Source organism: Apteryx mantelli, chromosome 4 (assembly GCF_036417845.1).
Source record: "Apteryx mantelli isolate bAptMan1 chromosome 4, bAptMan1.hap1, whole genome shotgun sequence".
Classification (NCBI taxonomy): domain Eukaryota; kingdom Metazoa; phylum Chordata; class Aves; order Apterygiformes; family Apterygidae; genus Apteryx; species Apteryx mantelli.
The window spans coordinates 62,678,020-62,702,638 of record NC_089981.1 but is presented as its reverse complement, the minus strand read 5'-3'; the positions used below and the strand labels follow the sequence as shown (position 1 = coordinate 62,702,638).

Sequence of the window (24,619 nt, the reverse complement as noted above, 5' to 3'; positions counted from 1 at the left end):
GAGACCCTGACACATTAGAACTGCAAAGCACTCTGTAGATCTTATTTTATGAAAATGTACTAAAAGTGCAAATGTATAGGCCCTTAGGAAGCAATTATCCCTAAAAGATTTAGGCATAAATCAATCTGAAATATTATAAGAGATTTTTTAAAATGGTTTCAGACAGAAGGGGATTATTTTTACTTGAAGTATGGAAATAGAGGCCCACATTTTTCACTCAGTGACCTCTGTATAGTCTTGGGCATTACTTGAGGGGGGGAGATTTGAAATCAACCTTTTCATTCAATTAATATAATCCCCTATGACAATAAGAATATTAAAAAATAGGAGCACCAATTTGGCATTGTGGGACTGAATCACCGTCACTGCATGGAATGCTCTATTCCATAAATTCATTAAATATGTGAATTTTAAATCCCATAGTACTAATATGCATGGCAGAGATTAGGTAAGACCAGCTATCTTACCAAACACATAGAGATGCTATATTGTATAGTATGATGAAATTGAACAGTATATGTGTATACAGCATGCCTTGTGTATCATATATTTTATTTGATACATGATCCTCAGGTGTGACACAGGTACTAAAAGTATGTAAAAAAGAAAAGTATGCAAGAGTGCTTACATCATCTTTGTGATCTGACCAATTTACTGCCAGCACTATTTAAAGTAATCTCCTTCCTAGTCTAATGTCCTAATAGAATCCTATGAAGGGCTTACACTTCTAAAAATCATTGCAGGAGTTAAGATTACTCGTGTATCCCCTAATATCTTAGAAGGAGCCATTCCACATCACAAAGTACAAAGCATCCAACAGCAATTAGTACAGCAGAATACATTCATGTAAAATGACTGATGTCCTCCCTATGGAATTAGAAACCACATTATATTATCTGTCATGCCTTCTAAATAAAAGAGAAATTGTTAGGTGGGTTAGAGATTTCTGAAAGCATCAAAGTACTCTGCAATTCCTTGCTTTCCTCTTTCCAGCACTCCTTCACTTTGTAATCTGCAGGTAACCTGAATAGTTTTCTAAATCAGTGTAAGAAAGGGAAAGCTTGTTAATCCATTACCTGTTCTTTCTTAACTCTCCACCATGTTACTTTGGCAGTGATACTGTCATCCTCAAAGACCTTTGCTTGGACGCCCTAGGTACCATTCTCTAAACTACTGTTATTAACCACTATTTATTTAAATTTTATCAATGTTTGTAAAATTCACTTCAGGGATAATAGTAGCTGTCCATATGGGTAACACCACTCTCAGAAACACATCAATGGCATCATTCCCATGAAGAGTCCCTCATATATGTGTATCTGCAGGAACAGGTCTTGACTGAGTGTTTAGACAATTTTTTTTTTAATAAGCACAATTCTCAAGGTTTTTCTCCTTTCTTCTTCCACTGAAAGAAAGGGTTAGTCAGCTGCAAATAACCAAAACCCTACAAAAAGAGTTGTGTAAAGTAGTTACAGTCTCTGCCATGTGATACAATGCCTGCCTCTTAGGCCAACTCTCCCACAGCTAAAAGCTGTCTCTCTTTCCTGCTTTCCCTCAATCAGGAGTCTATGCGCTGCTAATGTCTCAAACAAGGGTGGCTGCAGCTCTGGGAGTTAACATAACTAAAAATAAATCTGAAAGTTTGTAGTTTATCTTAACTATTAGATCATATCATAGGTGGAGTGAAACAGGTTACTTGTGTATATTGGCCTTACAATTTTTATTCTTTCTGAGCAACTCACTACTGTAAGAAAGATGAATTTAAAAAGTAAGAATGACAATACCCAACAGGTTATTGTTTAAGTGTATTTCAGGATCCCAGAGAGGCAATGATCTCAGGTTTATCACAAACTTTCATGCCATCCTTAATCTATCTGATCCTGATTACCGTATTTTTATTCAGTTAAGATTATATGCATCTTTGCACCACATCTGATGTTTACCCTTCCATTACTCTTTGAAGCAAATCTATAGCATCAAATTTCTAATTTGTCATCTTTATCACAATACACTTTTACCACTTCACTGTACCACAACACATCTTTCACCAAAGTGGATTGGACAACAACAATCAAGCTTAAGAAACCAGGGAAAATTACAGTTTTTTTGTTGTTAAAAAAAAAAAAAAACTTTCTTATATATAATCTATCCTAGATGGACAAAGAATGACTATATGGACTCCCTCTCCAAGACACGTGTTTACATCTGAATTAATAGCATATAATACTTTGCATGCAGAGGTGATTAAAGTAAATGTAGTACTCTGGATCACAGTGAAAACAAAAATAATTGTGCTGATATTTTACTCTGCACTAGAGAGACAAATTGCCTGTCATATTTCTCTGAAAATGATCAGATGACCTAGAGGATGATCTGTAGCTGACAGGAGTGGATTCTTAGGTCTGTACATGCACTCGGTGTGTAGCAAAGATTTATGATAGCTACTAAGAGCACATAAGAGGTAGGATGAGGTAGCTAAGAATAAGAGGATTTCACAGAAGAGGTGTATGCCAAGATATCATAGTGAATTACCTGTCAATAAGACGTGAAAATTCTCTTACAGTGAGCTCTGCTGCTAACAGCATCAGCAGCAAACTGGCCAGAGGAGAGACAGGCCTAACAGGGTGCTGATTATACTGATTCCTAAGAAATCACTGACATGACTTTCATCCTTGCTAGCTGGTCTATATTTTTTAGGGTATACAATAAAAGAGGTGACAAGCTTTTCATTTAAATGAATGCTCTAAATGAACTGATCAAGACCAGTGTTCGTAAGCCGTATGTCAAAGCTAACTACTATTGCCAATATTTCTGATGGGTATTTTCCTATTTTAAAGATCAAGAACTCAACTTAACCAACCAGCGTTTTAAAAAGTACTCAGAGGGATCTGTCCTCACTGAAGACAACAGTAATATAAATTGAGACAAACCTTACAGGGTATAATATTAAAGTATGACTACCAAAAATTGAAAAGCATTCCTTTCTTCCTTCCCAGACTCTCATCTCCAGGAGACCATGACCAATTAACCTCTAACTTTGAAAAATCAAAAATGCCTGTGACAGGCCAGCCAGAAATTAGTTTATTTAAAGAATAGGTGGTAGGAGAGTAATATCAGGTTTAGAATTAAATCCTAGTAACACTCTAAACTATTAAGTCACTTCTTGCTCTGAAAGCATTATATCAGACAATATTAAATGTAAAAAGAGTAATTTCAATAAAACATTGCCATTTTCCAACAGAAAGACTCTGTGCATAACATTTTCAATCATACAGAAAAACCAAATCAGCCTGAAATTAATTTAAAAAATAACACTATTTCAAATAGTTTTGCCAAATACTGGCAAATACTAACTTTTAGTGATACCAGATTCAAGAAAATTCTATTTCTGTGGTCAGAAATTGTCCTGGAATGTTTATGATCTCTACTTCCAGTCACCTGAGGATGGATTCCTTTCAGTATCGCACACCTGATTTTGTAATACTCAGCAGAGATTTTAATGGTAGTAAGCCCATGGAACATACAGTATTTGTGTGGCATGCAGCATCTTTCAGTTTATTCATTATACTTTTTTTTTCTCTGAGAAATGTCAAGCTACACAAGGAGTTGCTTTAATTCCTACAACTTGCATTGATCAAGTCATTGCACTACTACTGATGTTCTCCTAAAATATAAGAAAGGAGGCAGAGGAAAACCTGCCTATAATGAGATTTATGAGATCTTTTGAGATTCATTTGGATCTTAGGGCCTAAATCAAACACAGTTTTAAAATGACAACACTCTACCAACAAAGCAGCTTCTCCTGAATTTATATTGTCTCTCCACTACTTATAAAAGAGATTTTTAAAAATATAGTGCTTGAATAGGCATGCATAGGATGCTTGCATATTTACCTGGCACTTTCTCTTATTCTGGCTAGTGATGGGCTTGCTAGTTATGTAGCTATCAATTCCACTGATGTTACAATACCACTTTCTCAAACCAAAGCAGGAGTAAGCTGTCACTTTACACTGTCCTTTCTCTGACCCTCTCCCTCCTTTCTGCTCATTTTTATTCTTATTGACAAGACTTATTATTCCTCTTCCCAATTCCAAACAGCTACCCTTTTGCAAATAGTAGTATCAACTATGTGGTCACTAGTAGTATAGGTCAACAGTGTTATTAATATAGCACACACTGCTAGCAGCAGATCAAACAGCCACACTTTAAAATATTAGTTTTGCGAAAGTACCATGAAGCAAATACTAGCTGTTTTCTTCACATTATGAAATGTGGTATTCAAGGACAGGCTCCAAGAATTTAGCGTTAACTACCACAACACAGCCCAATAATATGGAGGATACATTATTTTTTTCTTGTTGTTTTCATACACAAAATAAAATAATACCATAACAGAAGGGTGCTGTATCTGTGTTTAAAGAAGGGGTTGTTGGCAAACACCATAGCTCACTTCTGCCGAAATGTACACAACTGATATATGCAGCCCAGAAAGCTGGCACCAGGGGCTTACAACCTTAATTTGCCTGCAAGAAGGAATGGAGATTTACCTTCAGAGCACGTTCTTGATTGTTTTCAGCAGTCAGATGTCTCGTGTTGTTTGCTGAAGTCTGGTTCTGCTCTTTCAGATGATGAAGCTCCTGCTCCAGCCGCTTGCACTGCAACGAGGAAAGAATCCCATTAAGTAGAGGAGCGTGGGCATATTTTTTTCAACAAGCCAAATGAATTAACGTAAATAACCCCATCACTATTTCCGCAGTAGAGAAAGCATCAGACAAAAGCAAGTTACAATCCAAAAGCTAAACCACTACTAGAGCGACATTTTTATATGTGCATCATTATGCAGTTTTTTCCTGATCCAATTGTAAGCCAAAAAACCCCCCTAAATTCAGTATCAGATAAAGACATTTTGTAAAATATTTTAAGTAGTATTAAAAATTACAAAGATACTGGGACTAAATAGCTCTCCTAGTTATGCCAGTGTAATGCCAGATTTTGGCTTTTATTTATTAAGTAAGTGGATATAAAGGACGTATATATAAGCTTTTAAAAAAGCAAGCAAATTAAAGACCCTCCTCCCAAATTCAGAACACACCACTATATTAGAAAATATACACGTAAATTTTATACTTATATTTTTCATACTACGAGATTATTCTAATCTCCAAACACACACCAAATCTTTGAAGAAAAGAAGTTTTAAGATTGTTTTGATTTAAATATTGAACTTAATGACAAAGAATGAAAAATTTAACATTTGTGACTGTGTACATGCATACATATATAGTTACTGCTGTCAGCTGAAAATGTATAATAAAGAACAGGGATCTGCAAATTGTTAGCTAAATCATATTCCAGTTTCTACAGTAACTATAAAAGGCTGTGCCCAGTTACCTTGGTTTAAAAGAGCTAAATTCTTTGTTGGTTTAAATTAGTTGTCAGCAGACAATTATTGTCTTACCAACAAAAAAATTTTGCTGCATAAATACAAAGTAAGAGAAAATATGAAGGTATCAGGAAGATCTATGAGAGAACTGTTAGACAGAAATAAGGAAAAGAACATTGAAATAAAACTAGACAATACCAAAAAAAATTGAAATAGAGTGCAGGCTGCACAAGGAAGAGCATGGGTAAAATCTTATTCTGCTCTCCATTTTACTCTTGTGAAGACAGAACTACGAAATAAACAGTAGCTGTGGGATTCTTGTACCCCACAAGCAGATACAGCATGTAGGATAAAGATGCAACACAAGCAGCATAGAGTCTGCAGGCCTACCTATCAAGTCAACCTGGACACAATTACATTTACATCAATATTGGCAGCATCTTAATTCACTTTCAAATTCATTTGCATCAAAAATGTTGATATCTGAAAAAAATTGGGCATATGGAACTGGCATATTGCTTGAATCCATTTTGAGGGTATCACTGAAAGAAATGGCGACCTAATTTGACCTTTGTACACAAGTGTCTGTCTTTACTAGAAACAATGCTTTAACAGAAGAGGTCTCAAATGAAGCATGAACCAAAAAGTATTTATTCCCAGCTATCTAGCAATAAGATCTTAAAATGTCTGGTTTGTGAAAGTATTATAATAACACTCCTACATGTTAATACTTCACATGCCTTACAAAAATTTTATAGTCTACAACAGTTTTATACCTGAACTATTTTTTAACATTAAAAATAGTATTCCATAAACAAACACTCTTTTTTATTTATTTATTTATTTTTTACAAGGGTCAAAAAATTTCTATGTAATCTTCATATATATAATATATATATAATATATATATATTCTTTAAATAGAGTTTTAAACAATGCAGTCCTTCTATTCATTTCAGCCAACATTTTTTGAATTCTGTGTCATTGGTTGTTAGCAAGGTCCAGTAAAAATAGATGTTCTTTAAAAGAACATGTGTTTTTATTGGTTCCCTCCAGGGCTCCAAGAGGCCAGCAGCCTCAAGTAAGAAACTGGATTTCCTTCTGAAAACATATATAAAAATACTTTTTGGAGCACAGTGAAGAGAAGACATCATCCGATTCAGTACTGACAAAAAGGACACGTCAGTTGGATCCTTTAAAGAAAGCTGAGGGCTAAAGGAAGTATTTCATTTTAAATATTATAAATATCTAAATCCTTTTATCCCAAACTTGTGAAAATTCATACCTGGGAAACATTCAAATATAATCCTTCTGAAGTCAGAGACAAATTAAAATATTTTTACAGCAACACAGGTTGTAAATGTTCTGATCTGAGATATAATTGTGCACTTAGATGGAACTTTCCATGAACTTAATACTCTTGAAAGATGGAATAGTAATTCAGAAAATTGTTTCTTCACTTCAGATACTTTGAGCACATCAAAGAGTACAAGAGCAGTGTGGATAGACGTCAAGGAGCATACACCTTGACCACAGACCTGAAGACTTAGCTAAGAAAAGGATATTAAAGCCTCAGAAATGGCAGCATGTCATTTTATAAAGGTTTCACACAAACAATCCACCAAGGATCAGCTTCGTCACGTAGACTACTGCCTGCACTCAAGAGTTCTGCAGCTAGAGAAGCAATATTAAAGAAAAAAAAAAATCCTCTCTTTTCCCTCAAACCCTAATGTTTGTTCTCCTATCTGAATATACATTTTCCTTCTAAAAATTCCCCACCTAAGTTAGCCTCATTCGTGTTATATAACCTACCTGTAAGACAGTGAATCTCTTTAAGCCTACTCCAAGTGTTCTTCAAGCAAACATCAGTGCCCATTTGTACAATTCTCATTAGAACATCATCTGTTTCCAATTACAGGCATTCAGTTTTCTCCTATACCATATTTCCATGGTGCAACCCAACTGTTCTATTCTAAAAGCACCAGTCTTTCCAAACAATACTCCCATACTCTGCACAGGATATACCACAAGCAGCTAAGGCACAAAACAAAAAGCAAAGCAGATAACAGGCCCAAAAGATAACAAGAGATTCGGAAAGAAAAAGAGGGAAAGATAGCAAATACACCTGTTCTTCCCCCCTTCTAATTTAAACGATTGGGCTATTAGTGAGCCCTAAGACTGTTTTGTAACAAATGTAAGCTAACGTGATTCAGCAGAATGAGGACGTTAGTGAGAGGCACCAGTTCAGCCCACGATAGCTGCTGATGACTTTCAGTGACAAGGCAGGTACAAGGCTTGAGAATGCCAAGGAAATTATAAAAAGGAGGGCCTGCTGAAGGGGACACACTGACAAAAAGGTCAAGAAATGAACCAGGAGAATACCATGGAGTATAGTTCTTGAAGCTTACCCAGGAAGAGATTGTTAAAAGATGGTCCTAGTTTCAGGTACATGAAAGGAGTAAAGATGGTTTAGAATGAATTGAGTATTTTAGAAGATAGAAAAATCAATGCAGATAACCACTTAATGGTGTTTGGCCTTCACTAGAAAATGAGGTTGCATTAACATATCAAACATAACTTTAGCACTTGTATAAACAAACCATTTTTAACATGCTCCCAGCTTATCAGCATTTTCTTCCTCAACTTGTACCTACAACATGTTCATATGGCGCTATGGTGCCTGGCATGTCTGCACAGACTGCTGAGTTACTTTTCGATCATTATTTAACATGATTCTTCAGTAAAGTGTTCTAAAAGTAAAAGGTTTCAGCAAAGACTTTATACAAGAGTAAAAAAAAATCTGCAAGTAATTGGAGAAATAACATTAGAGAAAAAGACGGAATACAGCAAAGTGTCAACATTGAGCACAGGGGGAAAGAACCCCCACAACCATTTGGTAATGATCCAGTTTAATATTTGAAGACAATACCCAATATGAAGACAAGGTCTCATACAGAAGCATACTTAACTCTGAGTTGCTGAAGTTAATGAGATTGCTCATATGCTTTGAAATAGACATAAATGTTTTGCTTCACTGGCATTCCTGGGTCTCATTTCATGGAGCCAGATAGTGGTGTCGAGCAAATTACTAATTTTTTTTTTTTTTAATTTCAGTGAAAGTTTGACCTAGAGAAAGCCAGAGTACTGTAACACTCACTGGCTGAGGAAGCAACAGAATGGCTGGGTGAATGCAGAACAAGCAGAATGTAACAGAGAACTAATACCTACTTACTACAAATGCAGTTTTCATGGCTATATAATCCTGTTACATCTACATTTGCTTTTAATATTACTATATAAAGTGCAATGTTTTCCATAGTCTTTCATTAATAGGAATTAAAACTAACCCCTCTAGAAGTTATGGCAACATGCTAAGGGGGAAAAAAGAGAGAGTCAACACATTATGTTATTCATATGCTAGAAAAATACAAATTGATTTGTCTTTGTTAATACAGATTTGAGGGTCGAAGTTTAATGAAAAAAATGTACCAGGACTAAAATGAAGCCAAATTCTGCACTGTCTTCTTCCATTAATTCTGAGTTACATTCTGTTGTTAATGTTATCTCAGTATGTCTAATCCAATTAAAACATACAAAAGATCATATTTTCTGAAAATGTATTCATCCATAGGTGGAACAGATTCTGTAGTCCTTGTCAAAACCCACAATCTTGTAAATCAAATCTGTATGAATACACAAGACTCCATTGATGAGACTGCTAAAAAAAGAAAAAGGGAGGGTATATAGATGGAAGCATTGCTGCACGCTCTCCCTATGCTAGTACTCTTTCCTGAAGTCTGGACTATAGGCTGTGAGTGGGGTCAGAGTGATGAGATAGGTGGACCTTTGTTCAGATCTGATCCAATTCAGTTAGTCTCATGCAGTCTCTGTGCATTAATAGTAGATCCTGTACATATCTGCAGCCCCTCAAAAAGGCAAGACAGCATTCGATAGCTTAATTCTCTCATTGAATTTAAAGCTAATACATTTTTAAGTGAGACAAAAATCAAAAGCGAGTGTACAGTCACTTACCATGGGTCAGGTGGTGCATAATTACTTGATTGTGTATCAGAGCCTTTACTTTAAGCAGCGAGTAATCCATTACATTCTGTGTGGACTTTTATTCATGAAGACCTTGCTGAACTGGGATCTCAGTTAGCAAAGCAGGGAAAAATAAAATAAACTAGTTCCTACTAAACAAACTGGGTAAAGGGTTTCTCTCCTCCAGATTATAGTAAAGTAGGAGTTCATTTGAATGGAAGATGATGAAATATTTTCTGAAATGCATTTTTTCCTTTATGCAGTTTCAGCAAAATGCTTTTCAGCAAAACAAATCACAAAACATATTTTGACGGAAGTACACAAGCACTATTAAAAGACAAGACCATGGAATACCAAGATCCTACTATGAAGCATGATACTTTTGTAAGTGATAGATATTACATATATTTCTAATAGTTATCACATATTTACTGGAACAAACAACTGAAGTACGAATAATTATTCTGCATAACAAACACAAGAAAACAAGATAAAAACATGGCTACTTTTTCACCTGTTATTTTTTCAGTCATCACCTGTGGAAATGTGAATACAATGAAGTAGACAAATAATTCAACTGATTTTACTTTTATAATCTGCATCTTAGAGCAGTTCTCAACTCAAAGATGCCTAGTGGAATACAAGTGTTCTCAATTGCTCCCCCCTGCTTTTTTTCTTTTCTTTCTTTCTTTCTTCTTCTTCTTTTTTTTTTTTTTTTGGAACAGTCTGCCCCTTGTCCCAAATTCATCGCAATTTCTGGAGAGGCAAACATCTTGCGCCACTTGGATGCTGCACAACTCTTTCCTTTGCAGACAAAAATAATACCAAAGTCTTCCAGTCAAAACACAAATCAACCTTTGGTGTCACTGTGAATTATGTACTTTGAACTGCAGATGTTTGGAAGCACTTATATAAATAGATTTCATTCTTTTTCATACAAAATCTTTTTTTTTTTGCACAAAAATAAATGAGTTTCCATGTAATAATCACTAGAAGGATTTTTCCATTAAATTATAATTTTGAATTAAAGTTTTCTAACAACTGAAAGAAAAGACTTTTCTTCAAAGTTCTGGCAAACAGTCAACAAATGGGTTTAAATGATTATTTATACAATGCCCAGCAGCTTAAAACTACTGGGGTTTCATGAAAAGAGAAGTGCTTTTGTAGAGTTTAGGCCTCAAACATATACATTTTAAAAATTTATATTCTATTAGTAAGAGAAACACTTAAACGTAAACATTTTTCTGCAGCAGTGCAATGGTGTCTAGCTCCATCAGAAGCCATCAAAAGAAACACATTAAAATACAAATGAAACATTTTTGTCTTCCTTGCCACTGTGAGTCTTTTGGAACCTGCAGCATTAGAAGAGACAGATAATACGCTGTATACATGACTTGGTTTCCTCTTACCATTCCTCTACCTTTCTATTTTTGAACACTTCAAGAAGCAGCAAAACAAGATTTCATTTATTTCCATTTAACAGTTAAAGGAACTAAAAGTGCATATAAAAGCTCAGAAAATTCAGACAGTAAAGTTTAACTGTTTCCAGTCTATAACAATCTTAATATGTGCAGTCACTCAATAGTATTGGCTAGCCGTGTGCATACTCACTTTGTTTGCAGTCCTATGCAACCCCATTCTCTACGTATTTTTACAGCTCCTATTGTTCTGTCAGTGATGGCATTTCAAAGATCAAGACAAGTGTGATCTACTTCACAAAGGCCTCTGTGCACACAGACTCTCCTAATCAATGACACTAATTATGAAAAACATGCTGGGAGAAGAAGGGAAAGGAAAACCTGATGTTCTTGAGCCTTATGCAATTCATGGGTCATTCAAATACGGTTCCTGTGCTGGCTGTGCCACTGGACTAACAGGGTGCTGCTAATGTGTGATTGCTGACTGTCTTCCCAGCTGCAGGAGGAAACTTAACAGCAGCAGTTGCTGGAGCCACATTCACAATTTGCTGTTTCCAGCATAGACTCTCAATTCCCTGGGTGAGAACTTTTTCATTGCAGGCTCGATTCAGTTGCCTAAACATTGGTGACTAGTGCCATTTGGGGAACTTCAGGGTTTCTGAAACAGGGCTGGCAGATATGGGAGGGCCTATGGGAGACCCAAGCCACTCAGGGCTGGCAACTGTAAGCCTAGAAATCAGTACCCAGCCTGAAATGCCATGGACACCTACACGTAGGCAGCTGAACTGAGCCCTTCCTGTTGGTGACTCATTGCTGAAGTTCTCTTTGCTTATAGCTCTCCAGACTTTTGGTACGTGTTTTGGACGCAAATGATTCAAACGCAGGTTTCTTCCTACTGGGATCTTTAAAGCATCCGTTCATTGTCAAGAAGTATTTAAGCACCTAGCTTCTATCTTTTTCTGAACCTAAGCAACTGAGAACCCTAAGTTCCACCAACTTTCAACACCAGAGAAAAGATTCTTCGAATAGAACATGTGAAATATGACCTTAAAAACACTTTTTAAAAAAAAATGAAAATATCAAAATAACTTAAGGGCACAATTTACCCTAGAAGTTGAATTCATTGGAAAATTAGTAATATTTCATTTTTGATGGGATACTTTTTCTTGATATCTTCTACTTTTTCATTCTCATAGTGATACATGTAATTTTCAAATTTTATCACTTTTAGGTGTAGGAAAACTGTACAAAGGCCTAGAAACTCAGTCATACTCACTGGAAACCTTGAAGTAAGTTAATTCCTATGAAAATTACACATTTGGCAGGAGGGGAACATTTGTATTGCTAATTACTTTAAATATTAAATGAGTGTTTTTTTGAATTTTCTTAAATAGTGCAGAAAAATAAAGTCCTAAGAATTAAACTAGGCCTCTGTCCTTCTCAGAATTTATGCATGTACGTCCCTTTAAACATGCTATCAGTCTTACCAAAGCAGAGCTACAGCAGAGAGAGAATGAAATCATCCACATATTTTAAAATATGTGCACAATTTTTCAATTTCTCATGCAGAGCATAACCTCTGCATAGAGGGCATATACTTTCTAAATTTGTTTTCTTTCAAACTTCTGGTGTTTTGTACTTTGTTATGAGATACTATACAATGTTTTCTCTTTATCCAGTATAATTAGTCACATTCAATGAGGCTGAACTCTCTTGAGGTCTGTGGTTTTGTAGATACTTTTAACTGTTTTAGACTCAGTAAAAGATTCTCATACAGCTTGTCCATGCCTTAGACACTCAAAACCTGGGCAATCCCCAGATCCCACTCAAAACAAAAGGGAATTCTATATGGCAAAACATCAAATGAAGCTAGAATAAGTGAGCACTTAATGCATTGCATATAAACTACTAATTTTTTATTGGAGTCTTTCTTTCTTATCTTTAATTTCTCTGCTGCATTTTTTCTCCAGCACCTCACCTCTTCTGTGTTCTTCATAGTCATTTCTAATCAGAACATAAACCCAATAACCTGGAGTCAAACATTTACTCATGAGACTGTACTAGGTCTGAAATTAAGCAAAAATGCCTTCAACCAGTCACAGAGTGCTTTTTTCCTAAATGCCTCTAATATATAAATAAGCGACTTCTGTTTTACATGGGAGTCACATTATTCATTCAGTTTTCTAATTTCATGCCTATAATTCTAATAAATAATGTATAAACTAAGCATGTAAGCTAACAAGCAGTATGCAAGGTAATAGGTTAGTATGCTTGTTCACACTTTACTGTCTACTGTCTACTGCTAATTTCCCACTGTAGAGTTGTAGAAACACTAGAAACTAGCATAGTATAGTGACCTTCATATAGTTCAAGCATCAGTGTATTATATTCAAAACAAAAAAATTACCAATACCCCCAAATTAATTCAGAAAATGGAAAATATGAATTAAGAATTTCTCATAAGAGGAAAAACCATTACAGAGTCAAGATTCTCTTTTAAAATCAATGACAAATAAAAAAATAATGTAAATCTTTGTTAGCTAAATTCTAAATCACTGAATAAAGGCCTATAAGTACAGTAATACTTAGAATAGGATCAGTCTTACTTTCAATGCATAGCAGCAATTCCAGAAAAGAGATTCAGGAGACAAATTCAGAGTAGAAACTTCTGCAGAGAAAATAATTCAGAGTAACTAACCCCAAAAATCTTAAAAACACTTTAAAATTATACAGAAACAAATAGATCTGGGAATAAATTTGCCCTCAAAGTAGATCATATATCAGTACAGTACTTGAAAGAGAGCCAGCACTGAAGTATTCTACTGACTAACCGTAGCTGGTTATACACTGGCTGGTAGCAAGTACTTTACTTGCAAGAAAGGTCCCACTGAAGTCAGTGTGACCAGTTGTACGGTAAAGTACTATTTTGACCTTCCTTTACTGAGTATCTCAGCATCCAGACTTTATTTTCGATCACAGCAACACCCACATACTTGTGTATGCTCTATTTTGCCAAGCAGCTTTGGTTGTTCTGAACTCCGGAGTTCATTTTTTGTGTGATTTGGTAGCACAAAGAGCTGTAATATTATGAAATGAGTCATTACAGTCACAAGACTTTTCTGTCTTCAGTTAGATAATGACAGATTCCACGGTAGCCAGCCACCTCTTCATCACATAGCCTCAAAAATCAATTATATTCTATTCTTGCAGATATGTAAATCTTGCACACGCCCTTTCTAATATGGAAGTATTATAAAAGAGAGGAACACAAGTTTTTAGCCATGAACAAGCCATGAACTTTTTTTTTTTTACTAGCTATTTCACTTCTTTGTCCTATTTCTCCTTCATTGTTAAAAGGAGGAAATACATGTTTTCCCTCTCCAATTTCTTTATTCTCTCCTTCCTTCGAATGCAGCATCTTTCCTCCTTTCTTCTTTTCTCCATGTATACACTGCACTGCAGAATGTACACATACTCTCAGTTCTCCTCTTGGCCTGCAGGTGGTCCATTCCACTGCACTGTTTCATTTTATGTCTACTTTTTTGCTTCATCTTGCTCCCGTAAGTATTCTCTTCATTATGCCTGATTCTCTGCAATAACTCTCCTTTAATTACATGAGCATTTTGGAGGTGTTATAACACTTGACAAACACTGACTAACCAGTTTTCACAACACTTTACTGAAGTTAGTAAATAGGACTTTCTTGTTTTATGGAATGAGAAATTAACATAAAAAGTTTAAGAAGCTTAATCAGCCTAAGAGATCATCTCAGAGCTGGGATTACTACACCCCTAACCTTTGCTTTGCTCCCTTGACCACATGATTTTGAGCTATTGCTTCCTGTGGCCATGTGTTTTGCTGGCTCCTCAGCAGAGGAGCCAGTCCCATTACAACCAGATGGCCTGTGGCCAAGTGACAGCTTGTCAACCATCTGACACAGCACACCATGACAGATAGCTGATAATTGCTCGTTTAAATTCTTTCCCCCAACACCCAGTTAAGAAATATACAGTGATAGTACTCAAAAATATATATAATAGAATGGATGCAGTAGGTGGCTGGTACACCTGAGTTTTCAGCCAAATAAACTAGCACAGGTGTATGAAAAGGAGATAATTTAGAAGCTAATATTCAGCCTGATTTTCAAACTAGTTCTAGCAATTAGAATCTGATTCTCAGGTATAAGTAAGGCATTCAACTGCTGACAGAAGTATGGTTTTAGAAAGTGTAACCTTCTAAACACAACTAATATTAGTTGACAACAGAAAAACAAAATTTGGTAAACAATCTGTCATTCTGATGAGTTGGTTTTCAAATAAGCTTCAATGGATTTTCTTAGAATCCATACACAAACAGACTATTGCCTAAATGTTAAGGTGACAGTTACTGCATGAAAAGACAATACTTCTGGTCCATTTTTAAATACAATCACATTATTTCAGAAAACAGTATCAGGGATCACTACACAGAAACCACAGTTTATTAATTGCTTTGTTCAGTTATTGTAATCATAGGATCACAAGTATTCTTTGTAGTACACACTATCTGTTTGCCCTAATAAATACTATACTCTCAATTGAGCCATCAGTTGCTTAAGTGACAGTTCCTGAATTTTCTGTTGTGTAATGTGTGTTCCCAAAATATCTATAACATTTAACAAAATCTACTTTAAATGAGAGAGGATATGACAAAGTCAAACAGCTAACTAAGTACATGAAAACATAAAGCTCTGCAGATATGATAGGGACAGGAAATACTTTGGAATAAATGATCTGAATCAGTAGTAGTTGCTCTTTTCTTCATGGAACCAACATGCTGTTTTAGGAAGTTGGGATATAGTACTTACTGTTCTAACAGCTCTCGCTAAAAATCACAACCACTTGAAAGCAATATTAATTTCAGTGTTTTAACAGCCTGAATATAAATGTTAAAATGGAATAACTAACTATAAAACTTCAAATGTTTCAAAAAACATGTGCAAAATGTTGTGAAATCAGTTTGTCTCACCAACATCAAGATTCAAACCTAAAAATTTGTATTTCAGACATTTTTTCAAATTTGCTCAAATGCACTGAAAAGTGGAATAAAATATTATTAAAAAAATCAAGAAATTTATCAGCTTTGCACAAGCTTATTAAAATGAATCACACATAAAGGGCAAAGATATACCTCATACAAAAATGTTTAAGTACATAAAAGCTCCGTAAAATTAAAAAAACATTTAGAAAGTATTTATTGCTCAACTTCAATAATACTGAGAAATGTCTATATGTTTTTGGTACATAAAACGATTTTTCAAATGTAATCAGTGGTTTAATCTGGAAATTTTAACTCTGGAATTAAAATTATTTTTTGTTTCATTAAAATGTATTACAGGGACTGATGGGTTTGGCTACCCAAATAGATGCAGACTTCTCAAGAGCACCCTATATCTTGAGTACGCAGCATTGAATTAACAGTCAGCTAAAAGTTTTCAGATATCTAACTGAGATGCAGAAGTGCTTAAACCTAAGATCAGTTAGTTGCCTGAAGTACACCCTTTGACATGTGCAATTACCAACAATGTCTTCATTCAACTCAAAGCTTCCATCCCTTGTGTAGAGGGAAGGACACCCTAAGCAGAGAAATTTTAAGAAAAACAGAAAGACAGAAGAATGTTATGACATCTCCTGAAAGCAAAGTGATGGGACTGCCTGCCAAAACAAACAGAACGGGTAAATGCATGACTACTGCTGGGAGACGTCTGGATACCACAGAAGACAACACACAGGACTTAAAGAGAACATGTTATGAGACACACAGCTGCTAGCTAGCCCTACAGTGGAAAGTAGATTGATATGACTATTTTGTGCAAGGGATTAACAAAGATTTTGGTGTTTCTTCTGTGAGGCTGGTACTGGATGCTTTTAGTTTCCCAGTGAGATTTTCAAGACTAGTTTTGCAGATAGAAATTCATTTAAAGTAAAGTCCTAACATTTTGATTGTTAGTGGGATCTCAAGCAACATGGCTGAAAAAATGCTTGTAGATTGAGAAAGAAAGCTTTGTCTCAAAACTACAGAAGATGAAGGAGGCAAACTCACACAGAGTGGGAGGTGTTTACTCCTGTCCTGAACACAAGCCAGCAAACTTCTCTCAGACAAGAGAGGTTTTGGTTCTATTTTTTATATAAGCTTTGGTAATACTTCAGCAGACAACAGAGAGGTGTTAGAGCTAACTAAGAAATCAGTAACTCTCTTTTTTTTTTTTAATAAATCATGGAGCCAGAAGTATACTTTTTACACTTTTTACATAGTCACAACTTCTTGAGGGCCTTTAAATAAATATTTCTACATATTTGAATTGGCTCAATTCAATATAAAGTAAACGATAAACCAGAATACATTTTTTTGTGTTGAGTCTGTGTATACCAACAACATATTCAACAATCAATACTTCAATAACACTATTGAAAACAATGGCAATAAACATTAAAATAAAAAAAAAGTTCCGAAACAACAGCACCTTACAATCATATACAGTCCACATATAACAGGAAAGCCTTATTCTTCATTTGTAAGTTAGTCAAGTAAATATTTAAACAAACAAACAAACTAGCTCAGAAGTCTATTTCTCCTTGAAAGAACCAAGGTAATTTCTGCATCTTGTGGACAGGTACAAAATCTTCACCAGAAAGAAGGTCTGCATGTAAAATAGTCTGTTACATAATTTTCAAAGTAAAAACACTGAATACGAAGAAAACTGGAATACTTTTTCTGAGAACACTGATAGCTTTTATTTCACTTTAGTTCCCCCTCCCCCAATCTGATTCTTCTTCAAGTTACCCCCTACTTTTTTATCCCTAATTTCATTTAATAGACTGGCAGAGCTTTAAAGTAACTAGTTTTTAAATATTTTCCTGAATAAAATGGATTTATTTTTCCTTTCTATACTTACAAATAACAAAACCTGGCAATTTATCTAAAGTTCTCAATGAATTTCACAGATTTTCAATAAAAAATGCAATTTGCATACTACTTGCGCTGCTGTATTGACAGTATTTAAACTTCAGGTATTACAGAGACCTAGGGTGTGACTATGTTAGTGCCTCTGTTTGCATCTGGGGTGCAATTTGCAGTGAATCCATTTTCTGTGCTTTGGTTTGCAACATGGAGTGCTTTCTGAGAGAATGAACAGGATTGCTTTTTGATTATAACAAACTCAGAGATGCAGTCCGGGAGCACGCCTACTGCACTCCAATGAAAACCAGCATTCAGTCCATAGGCCAGTCCAAAGTAAACAAAAACCCACCCTGAAATGTATTAATGTGGATGTTAGGTGCTGAGAATTAACTATTTCGTACCTAGATCCACTCCTATTAGTTCACAGTACTTGCTAATGCAGACAAAAATCAACATTTCCAATTATAAAGTTGCAATTGTGAATGTTCAAGAACTGTTAAGTGGTAACAGCAAGAAGGAGAACAAACACACAGGTCAGATGTAGGAACCTTTCCAGACCCCATCCTAAATATAAATAAGAAGCAAAACAATCTCTTTTTATCAACTATCAAAGAGAATTCTAATGTAAACCCATGTGGGTACCCAGAATAACAAAGTATTTTTGCAGAAAGATTTCTTAGAAAGTTGCCTAAGAAAACTACTTTTTAAATATGAAAAATACAGAAAGATATATTTTTTAATTCTTATATTTTTAATTCTAATAAGAAAATCAGAGGCATTTTATTTAACAAGTGTAAGCAAACCAGAATCTGATTCAGCACTCAATGCTTAACTTGAAACTGTGAAGTGTTAAGCACCATGCAAACCTTCCTTTAAATACCTCTAAATAATTCTGGCACCTACAGAAGTTATTGCATGCACAGTGACTCAATCTCCTCTTTGCAGTGAATACTGTTTGAATTCTGCTGCTTGTATCACATTGGGAATTTTGTCTATAGGTTGTTGCTACCGGAAGAGGCCATCAATAAGTATACAAAACATTTTCTCTCTCTTTCATCCTAGGGTTTTGATATTAAATATTTAAATTAATTCTAGAAATCGGTTTGGAAGTTTAAGCTGTGTGAACCCAGAGCTTAGCACCATGATAGATAAGTCAAATAGCAATTAATCAAACAAGCTTGCATGCAAATTTACTGTCATTTTCAAGGGGGTGAGGAGTTTCTAGATAGTAAAGAGAAGATGAATGTTCTACTGGAAATTCATTAGAGCTTACAGTTAAAGATACAGGGCTTGATCATGCCCTCAAATACAATGCAGACACGTATTTTCCGAATTCTGCACAACACAGTTTGCACAAGTACAACAGGTGATTTAACAATGCAAACAATAATGCATCTCAAGGCATCCTTCGGCCAAAACCTTGTGACACTAAAATACAGAAAATGTAGTATCAATTAAAAAACTTGCTTCAAAAGTTCAAAAAGACAAACTGTAATCCCTGTTTTCAAGGAAACATTGCATTCACATTTACATATTTACTCATATTTAACATTCTTAGACTAAATACAAAAGTTAAGGAAATTGCCTTAAGGAGCTCTAATACCTCAGATTCTCTGCTCCCAACCTACTAGCTGATTTAAAAAAAACATAGCCCCTCATGTAACCAAAGCCTGAAGTCAAACTGAGGAATAAGCTGCAAGATACTCCCTTTCACAAGTGAAATTCTGACTCCAGTGAAATCACAGGGAGTTTCATTCAGTACCAACAAATACCTGTCTACAAAGAAATTACAATCTCTGCTACATCAAGGCAACAGACCAAATGACATTACACACAGATGTCCTCAAATCTTCTCAGCCTAAGCTCTTATCACTCTGCCTGCACATCTCATCTCTCCTCAGCTTTCTTAATGTTTTGAGAAATTAGAGTTATAGGCAATGACTAAACAAAATCATAGGGCACCATGATGAAAGTTTAAATAGGTGTTACGCTTTCAGGGAACATTCTACACCAATTAGAATACCCAAAGCAAGATACCAAGCGTTTAGCTAGTTTTCTCACTATTGGGCTCTAGTGGACTATAATTCTTGCTTCAGAAGAAAAATACTTTACACATCTTCTGAACATAGCCAAATAGTTAACTGGGCATTCCCCTAGAAAATATCCACGTTCTCGGTAGCACAAATATATCTGAGGTAGAGTTAGGGCATACCTAACATTTTAGAAAGTAAAGAATTACTATAATTTTTCTACTTAAGTATGAGTTTATTTTTAGAAGAATAACGCAGCCAAGTAGGAAAGAACCTTCCCTTTTGTGAGCCACAAAAGATTTAGTACCTCTTCAGTATCAATCCCAAAAGTTTTATGTGAGACTTTGGGACTCCAAGCCTTTCAGCCACAGAGGTCACTCGTTCTGTTTGACACTTCTGAAAATTCTGTAGCCAGCAAGATTCATTTAGTCTATGTAGAGAAGCAGCAACAAAAACATGGATTTAATTGCTTTAGTGTAACACAGGCTTCCTAAAACATGGATCAAGGCAAATTTTGCAATCTACCTTTGCAAATTACCTTTATTTACATACACAGAGAATCAAATGTGACATTAAAAAACTTGTCCACTGCAATAGGACCAAATGGAAAACTAATACAGCTAATCATAACAATTGCTCATATGGCTTTGCTTTTTGTGATCTTTTTTCAGGATGCCTTTTACTCAGCTTTACCTGCAAAGTGAAGTCTGTGAGGTTTACCTGAGGCCACAAGCATAGGTGATGACAGACCTGGCAACCATTTTTTCTACCTCCTGCTTCTTTTATCCCCTCTCCCCTCCATAGCAGTGTAATTTTTAATGTTAAATCTTAAATTTTAAAAAACATTTCTATTTTGTATTTTCCCCATATCCCTATTTATTTCTCTCAGGGCTGAAACTAAATTTGAAGAGTAAGAGGGGCGACTTACAGACAGCTTTTAAAACTATGCCCTTTAGTTTTCTGTCTCATCTCTTTCTGCTTACCTTTCCTGCTAGCAAGTAACCTCCCCTCACTCATTTATCTGCTACCACACAGAGAAAATGAGGGCAACAGGAACTTGCTCTTGCCCTCCCAAAGGAAACCAGGCATAAGAGGGAATTAACTTGGATCCTCAAATAACAGTAAACATCCCCTTTACCTCCGCTTCCCTCCTCAAACAAGCCTGGGACCAAAAATCATCAATACCCCACAGCAGCTGTCAGGTTCAAAAAGAGTTGTGAATATAGTGTCCTACCTCTCTCCTCTTCTCCTGTCTTTCTCAAATATTAGAAGCAAGTGAAGAGGTAGTAGGGGAAGCATCCTAGCAGAGCAGCTAGGACACTGTCAAATGTGCTCTTGCCAAACAAGAACTCAGTCTATATCCTTAGCCAGGAAGTATCAAAGGCAACCAAAAGCACAGAGCTGATGTGCTAATTCAAATGATCATTACAAAATAATATTCCAAACCGTGGTTTGGGTTGAAAAGCAATTACCTCCAAGATAAAGCAGTCATGCAGCATTGCAATTCCCCCTGAAATGGTCTGAGATCTGTAAGTAATTTTTTTCATTTACACATGCTTTTGTTGTTTTTACAGTTAATACAGCTTCTGGGTTTATTACCTTAATAAGACCTGTTCACTCATGTGTGCTGAGAATGCCTTAATGCTCTAGGAGTTACAGTTAACAGAGTTCTACACCTCATTTGGTGTACAAGGAGGGAAAATGCTTGAGAAGAAGCTTAAAGAAAAAAGTTAGTAAGAAGCTGGCTTGTTGTGACTACTGACATTTATCAGTTATTATTCATTAGTCGAAACCGATAATGATGGGCAGTCAAGCATAGTGCTTCTCGTCTTTGTTTTCAAGAACGATAAACTGCTGTTTGTTGCCAAACAGTGCCTCAAAATGGAGAAAGGTACTTAAACTTGCTTCAGATGAGCAACTGGGTGCGTGCCAATTTTTACATGAACAGTCATAAGCATGTTCCTGCACAGCAGGATGTGATCAAACTATTCAAAGCTGTAAAACCAGGTTTGCTTGCCAATTATGTTATTGCTTCAAGATCAGGGTATTAGAGATGACACTTCACTGGCCATGAAACCACTGCTTTTCTTTAGCTAAAAATTCTACACCTTTAATATTTAAAATTCTGCATAGTAACAGACTGTTCCCATTACAAAATATCTACAGAATTAAAATTAGGACTGAAAACATATCAGATACATGATCCTCTGAACTATAAGCCATACTATTATTTAGTTTCTTTAAAATCACTTCCTGCAAGCTGTACCAATTAAAGGGCCTCTTTTCTTTTCTAATACAGAAGAAAAGTTATTGCTATGACTTACTCAAGTCCCCAGCTTCAGTTGCCAACCCTTTAATCATATTAACATTCCTGTCCATAAGGTGTGATGTGCTTAATAGGTGGTTGCCAGTTTAAGATATTGCACTGCATTGCCTCCTGCTGGAAACCATCTTCTTTAAAGTATTTTATGAAGATCATATAATGTGACTATGGCCATATTTAATCTCTGTCAAATGTTTGTCACTAATTTGAATGCTCAAGCAAGCAAGACTTTTGAAGGCAGGCAGAACGGTATTACAACCCACTGGACAAATAAGTTTTTTCCTTGAGTGGATTAAGACAAAACTTAGTATTATAGACAATAAACTGATTTTTTATTTCTCATGACAGTCAATATCTTACTCCATTTCCTTGTCAGAGGATCAGTCATAAAACAGACACAAGCTCCCCAGTATAACACAATATCTGTTCACTAACAAATATATCTTGGCAAATATAACCAAACAGTTGAGTTTGTTTTTTTAAGGGGGTTGGTACAGGAGAAGGTGAATGTCAATGTTTAGCCATCCTTTAGTTGTTTGTTTTTATTCACTTGAAAATACATACTAAAAGTAGTATCAAATATTTGAGTTTATACCATTTTATTTGTTTTAACACATACAAAAAGTAGTTTGCATATTTGCTCAGCAATGTAGTGAATGATCTAAGATTACATACACATGTGCAGCTCAATACAGTGATAATAGTGCCTCTAGTTGCTCCTAATAAGATGTGATATTCACATTTGAAACATCAAAAAAGATGTAGGGCTGCTTAGCTATTATGGCTCAAAAAGAACTTATTCATACAATTCATAGACATGGACAGTGCTTTTCACCTTTCCAAGAATAAAAAAAATCTTAAAGAAAATTCAAATAAAAGAATCACAACTAGTTAACCATTTTAAAGCAGCTGTACAACAGCAGTCCAGTAAAACACAACTTCACAGTCTAACCAGCAGAGAAGTTACTGTGAAACTATGCTTGAAAGACTACGTGAAGACAGCCTGTATTTATTTGGTCACAGGAGATGCACAGTTCATTGAAAATCCATTCTCTAGGAAGGTTAAATAGTCCTTAGCTGAAATCAAACCAATGAATTAGAGCTGCAAAGACTTCTGTGTTATTGTTGCTTACAGAGAAAAATCAGAAATCCTACAAGTTACACCCCCAAAACTGGATGCTAGCTGTATTCATTGTGCTTAATTGTCACTGCCAGGTTATTGTGAAGAAAAACATTAAGAAGGATAATAGATGCAGCTTCATTAAATGCAGCCTGTGCAAACCCTTATTTATCAGATAGACAGTTCTCTCTCATATGGAATTGGTTATGTGGGTCATCCAAACAACACTGCTGTCTCCAGCACTACATAATAATTAGTAGAAACGGAACAATGTAGTTTTTACAAAATGCATCATGAAGCATTTAGCTTCCACTGCTCAATGACCTCTGAACTTTTAAAATGCCATTTTCCAGAGGTCAGCCACAGCATATTATGGTATACTCTACTTCTGATCTGTCTCAGCCTGCTGTTACCAAGACTCCCTCATATTTGTTATCACCTCCCATGAAAAGAGAAAGATTTTAACTTGCAGATGTTATGAATACCTGAGGCGGCCACAGATCTAACTTCTAATAATTTACATTTGTTATGCTAAGCATAAACATTCCCTGAATTATATCCAGTCCCTTTGTGGTCTAACGTAGGAATCCCTCTCCTATTCTTGCTGTTAGCACTGTAATAATTACTGCTACTGCGATGTTAACAAAAGACTACTAATAATTCAAGTATGGTATGAATTCCCAAGGAATCATCAAGTGAGAAATGCAGGTTGAAATGATAGCTTCAATTCCAAGGAGCTATTTTACAGATTCAATAGTCACAGCCATGAAAGCATCACAGTTATGGAAACACAATGCAAGCTCAATAGAGTTCTATTAGTAATAATTAGTTTAAAACAATGGTATTATAATTTGCAAGCAGTATCACTCAGAGCAGTACAGCTTAATACCAAATGCTGATATAAGAAATCTTGGTTTGGGGTGTTTTATTGTTTATTTCATCCACTTATTTTTAACTGCACCACCTACTTGACATTGTCTGTGCATTTTGTTGACAGACCTAGAAGGTGGCTTTGATGGCTGTGGCAATTGAACCATTACTATGTAAAATAATGATCTTTTATTAATTTCCATGCTAATTACTTGGAAAAGAGACTTCTATACATATGTCTGTAGATTACACTTTAAGTGGACAGCTTAAAAATCAACTCAATTAAAATATACATTATAATGCCCTACAATAAAATTCAGAAGTTCACAAAAGTTTTATGATCCAAGTATGTCTGAAAGCACACTTCAACACTGAAGCAAAAAACTGACAAAACGTGAATATATCAAAAGATCCTTCTCCTTTGCTGAAAGCTTTTCTCTTATGAGCTGCCCAATTCTCAAATGTCCTGTTCAAAGAAGAAATCCAGTCATAATTA

General features: G+C 35.4%; 1 protein-coding gene across 9 annotated transcripts in view; it reads right to left on the bottom strand.

Annotated features, from left to right (window-relative positions):
* The window catches only part of MIPOL1 (mirror-image polydactyly 1), a 210,971-nt gene that overhangs the window by 104,161 nt on the left and 82,191 nt on the right, over window positions 1–24,619 (bottom strand). For all 9 annotated transcript variants that reach the window (XR_010884185.1, XR_010884184.1, XM_067296750.1 and 6 more), the window contains exon 10: window positions 4,548–4,655. Coding sequence is in view for 7 of the 9 variants with exons in the window: in XM_067296750.1 (XP_067152851.1) it covers window positions 4,548–4,655 (108 nt within the window). In the remaining 2 variants the exon portion in view is untranslated. The remainder of the gene's footprint in view (window positions 1–4,547; window positions 4,656–24,619) is intronic.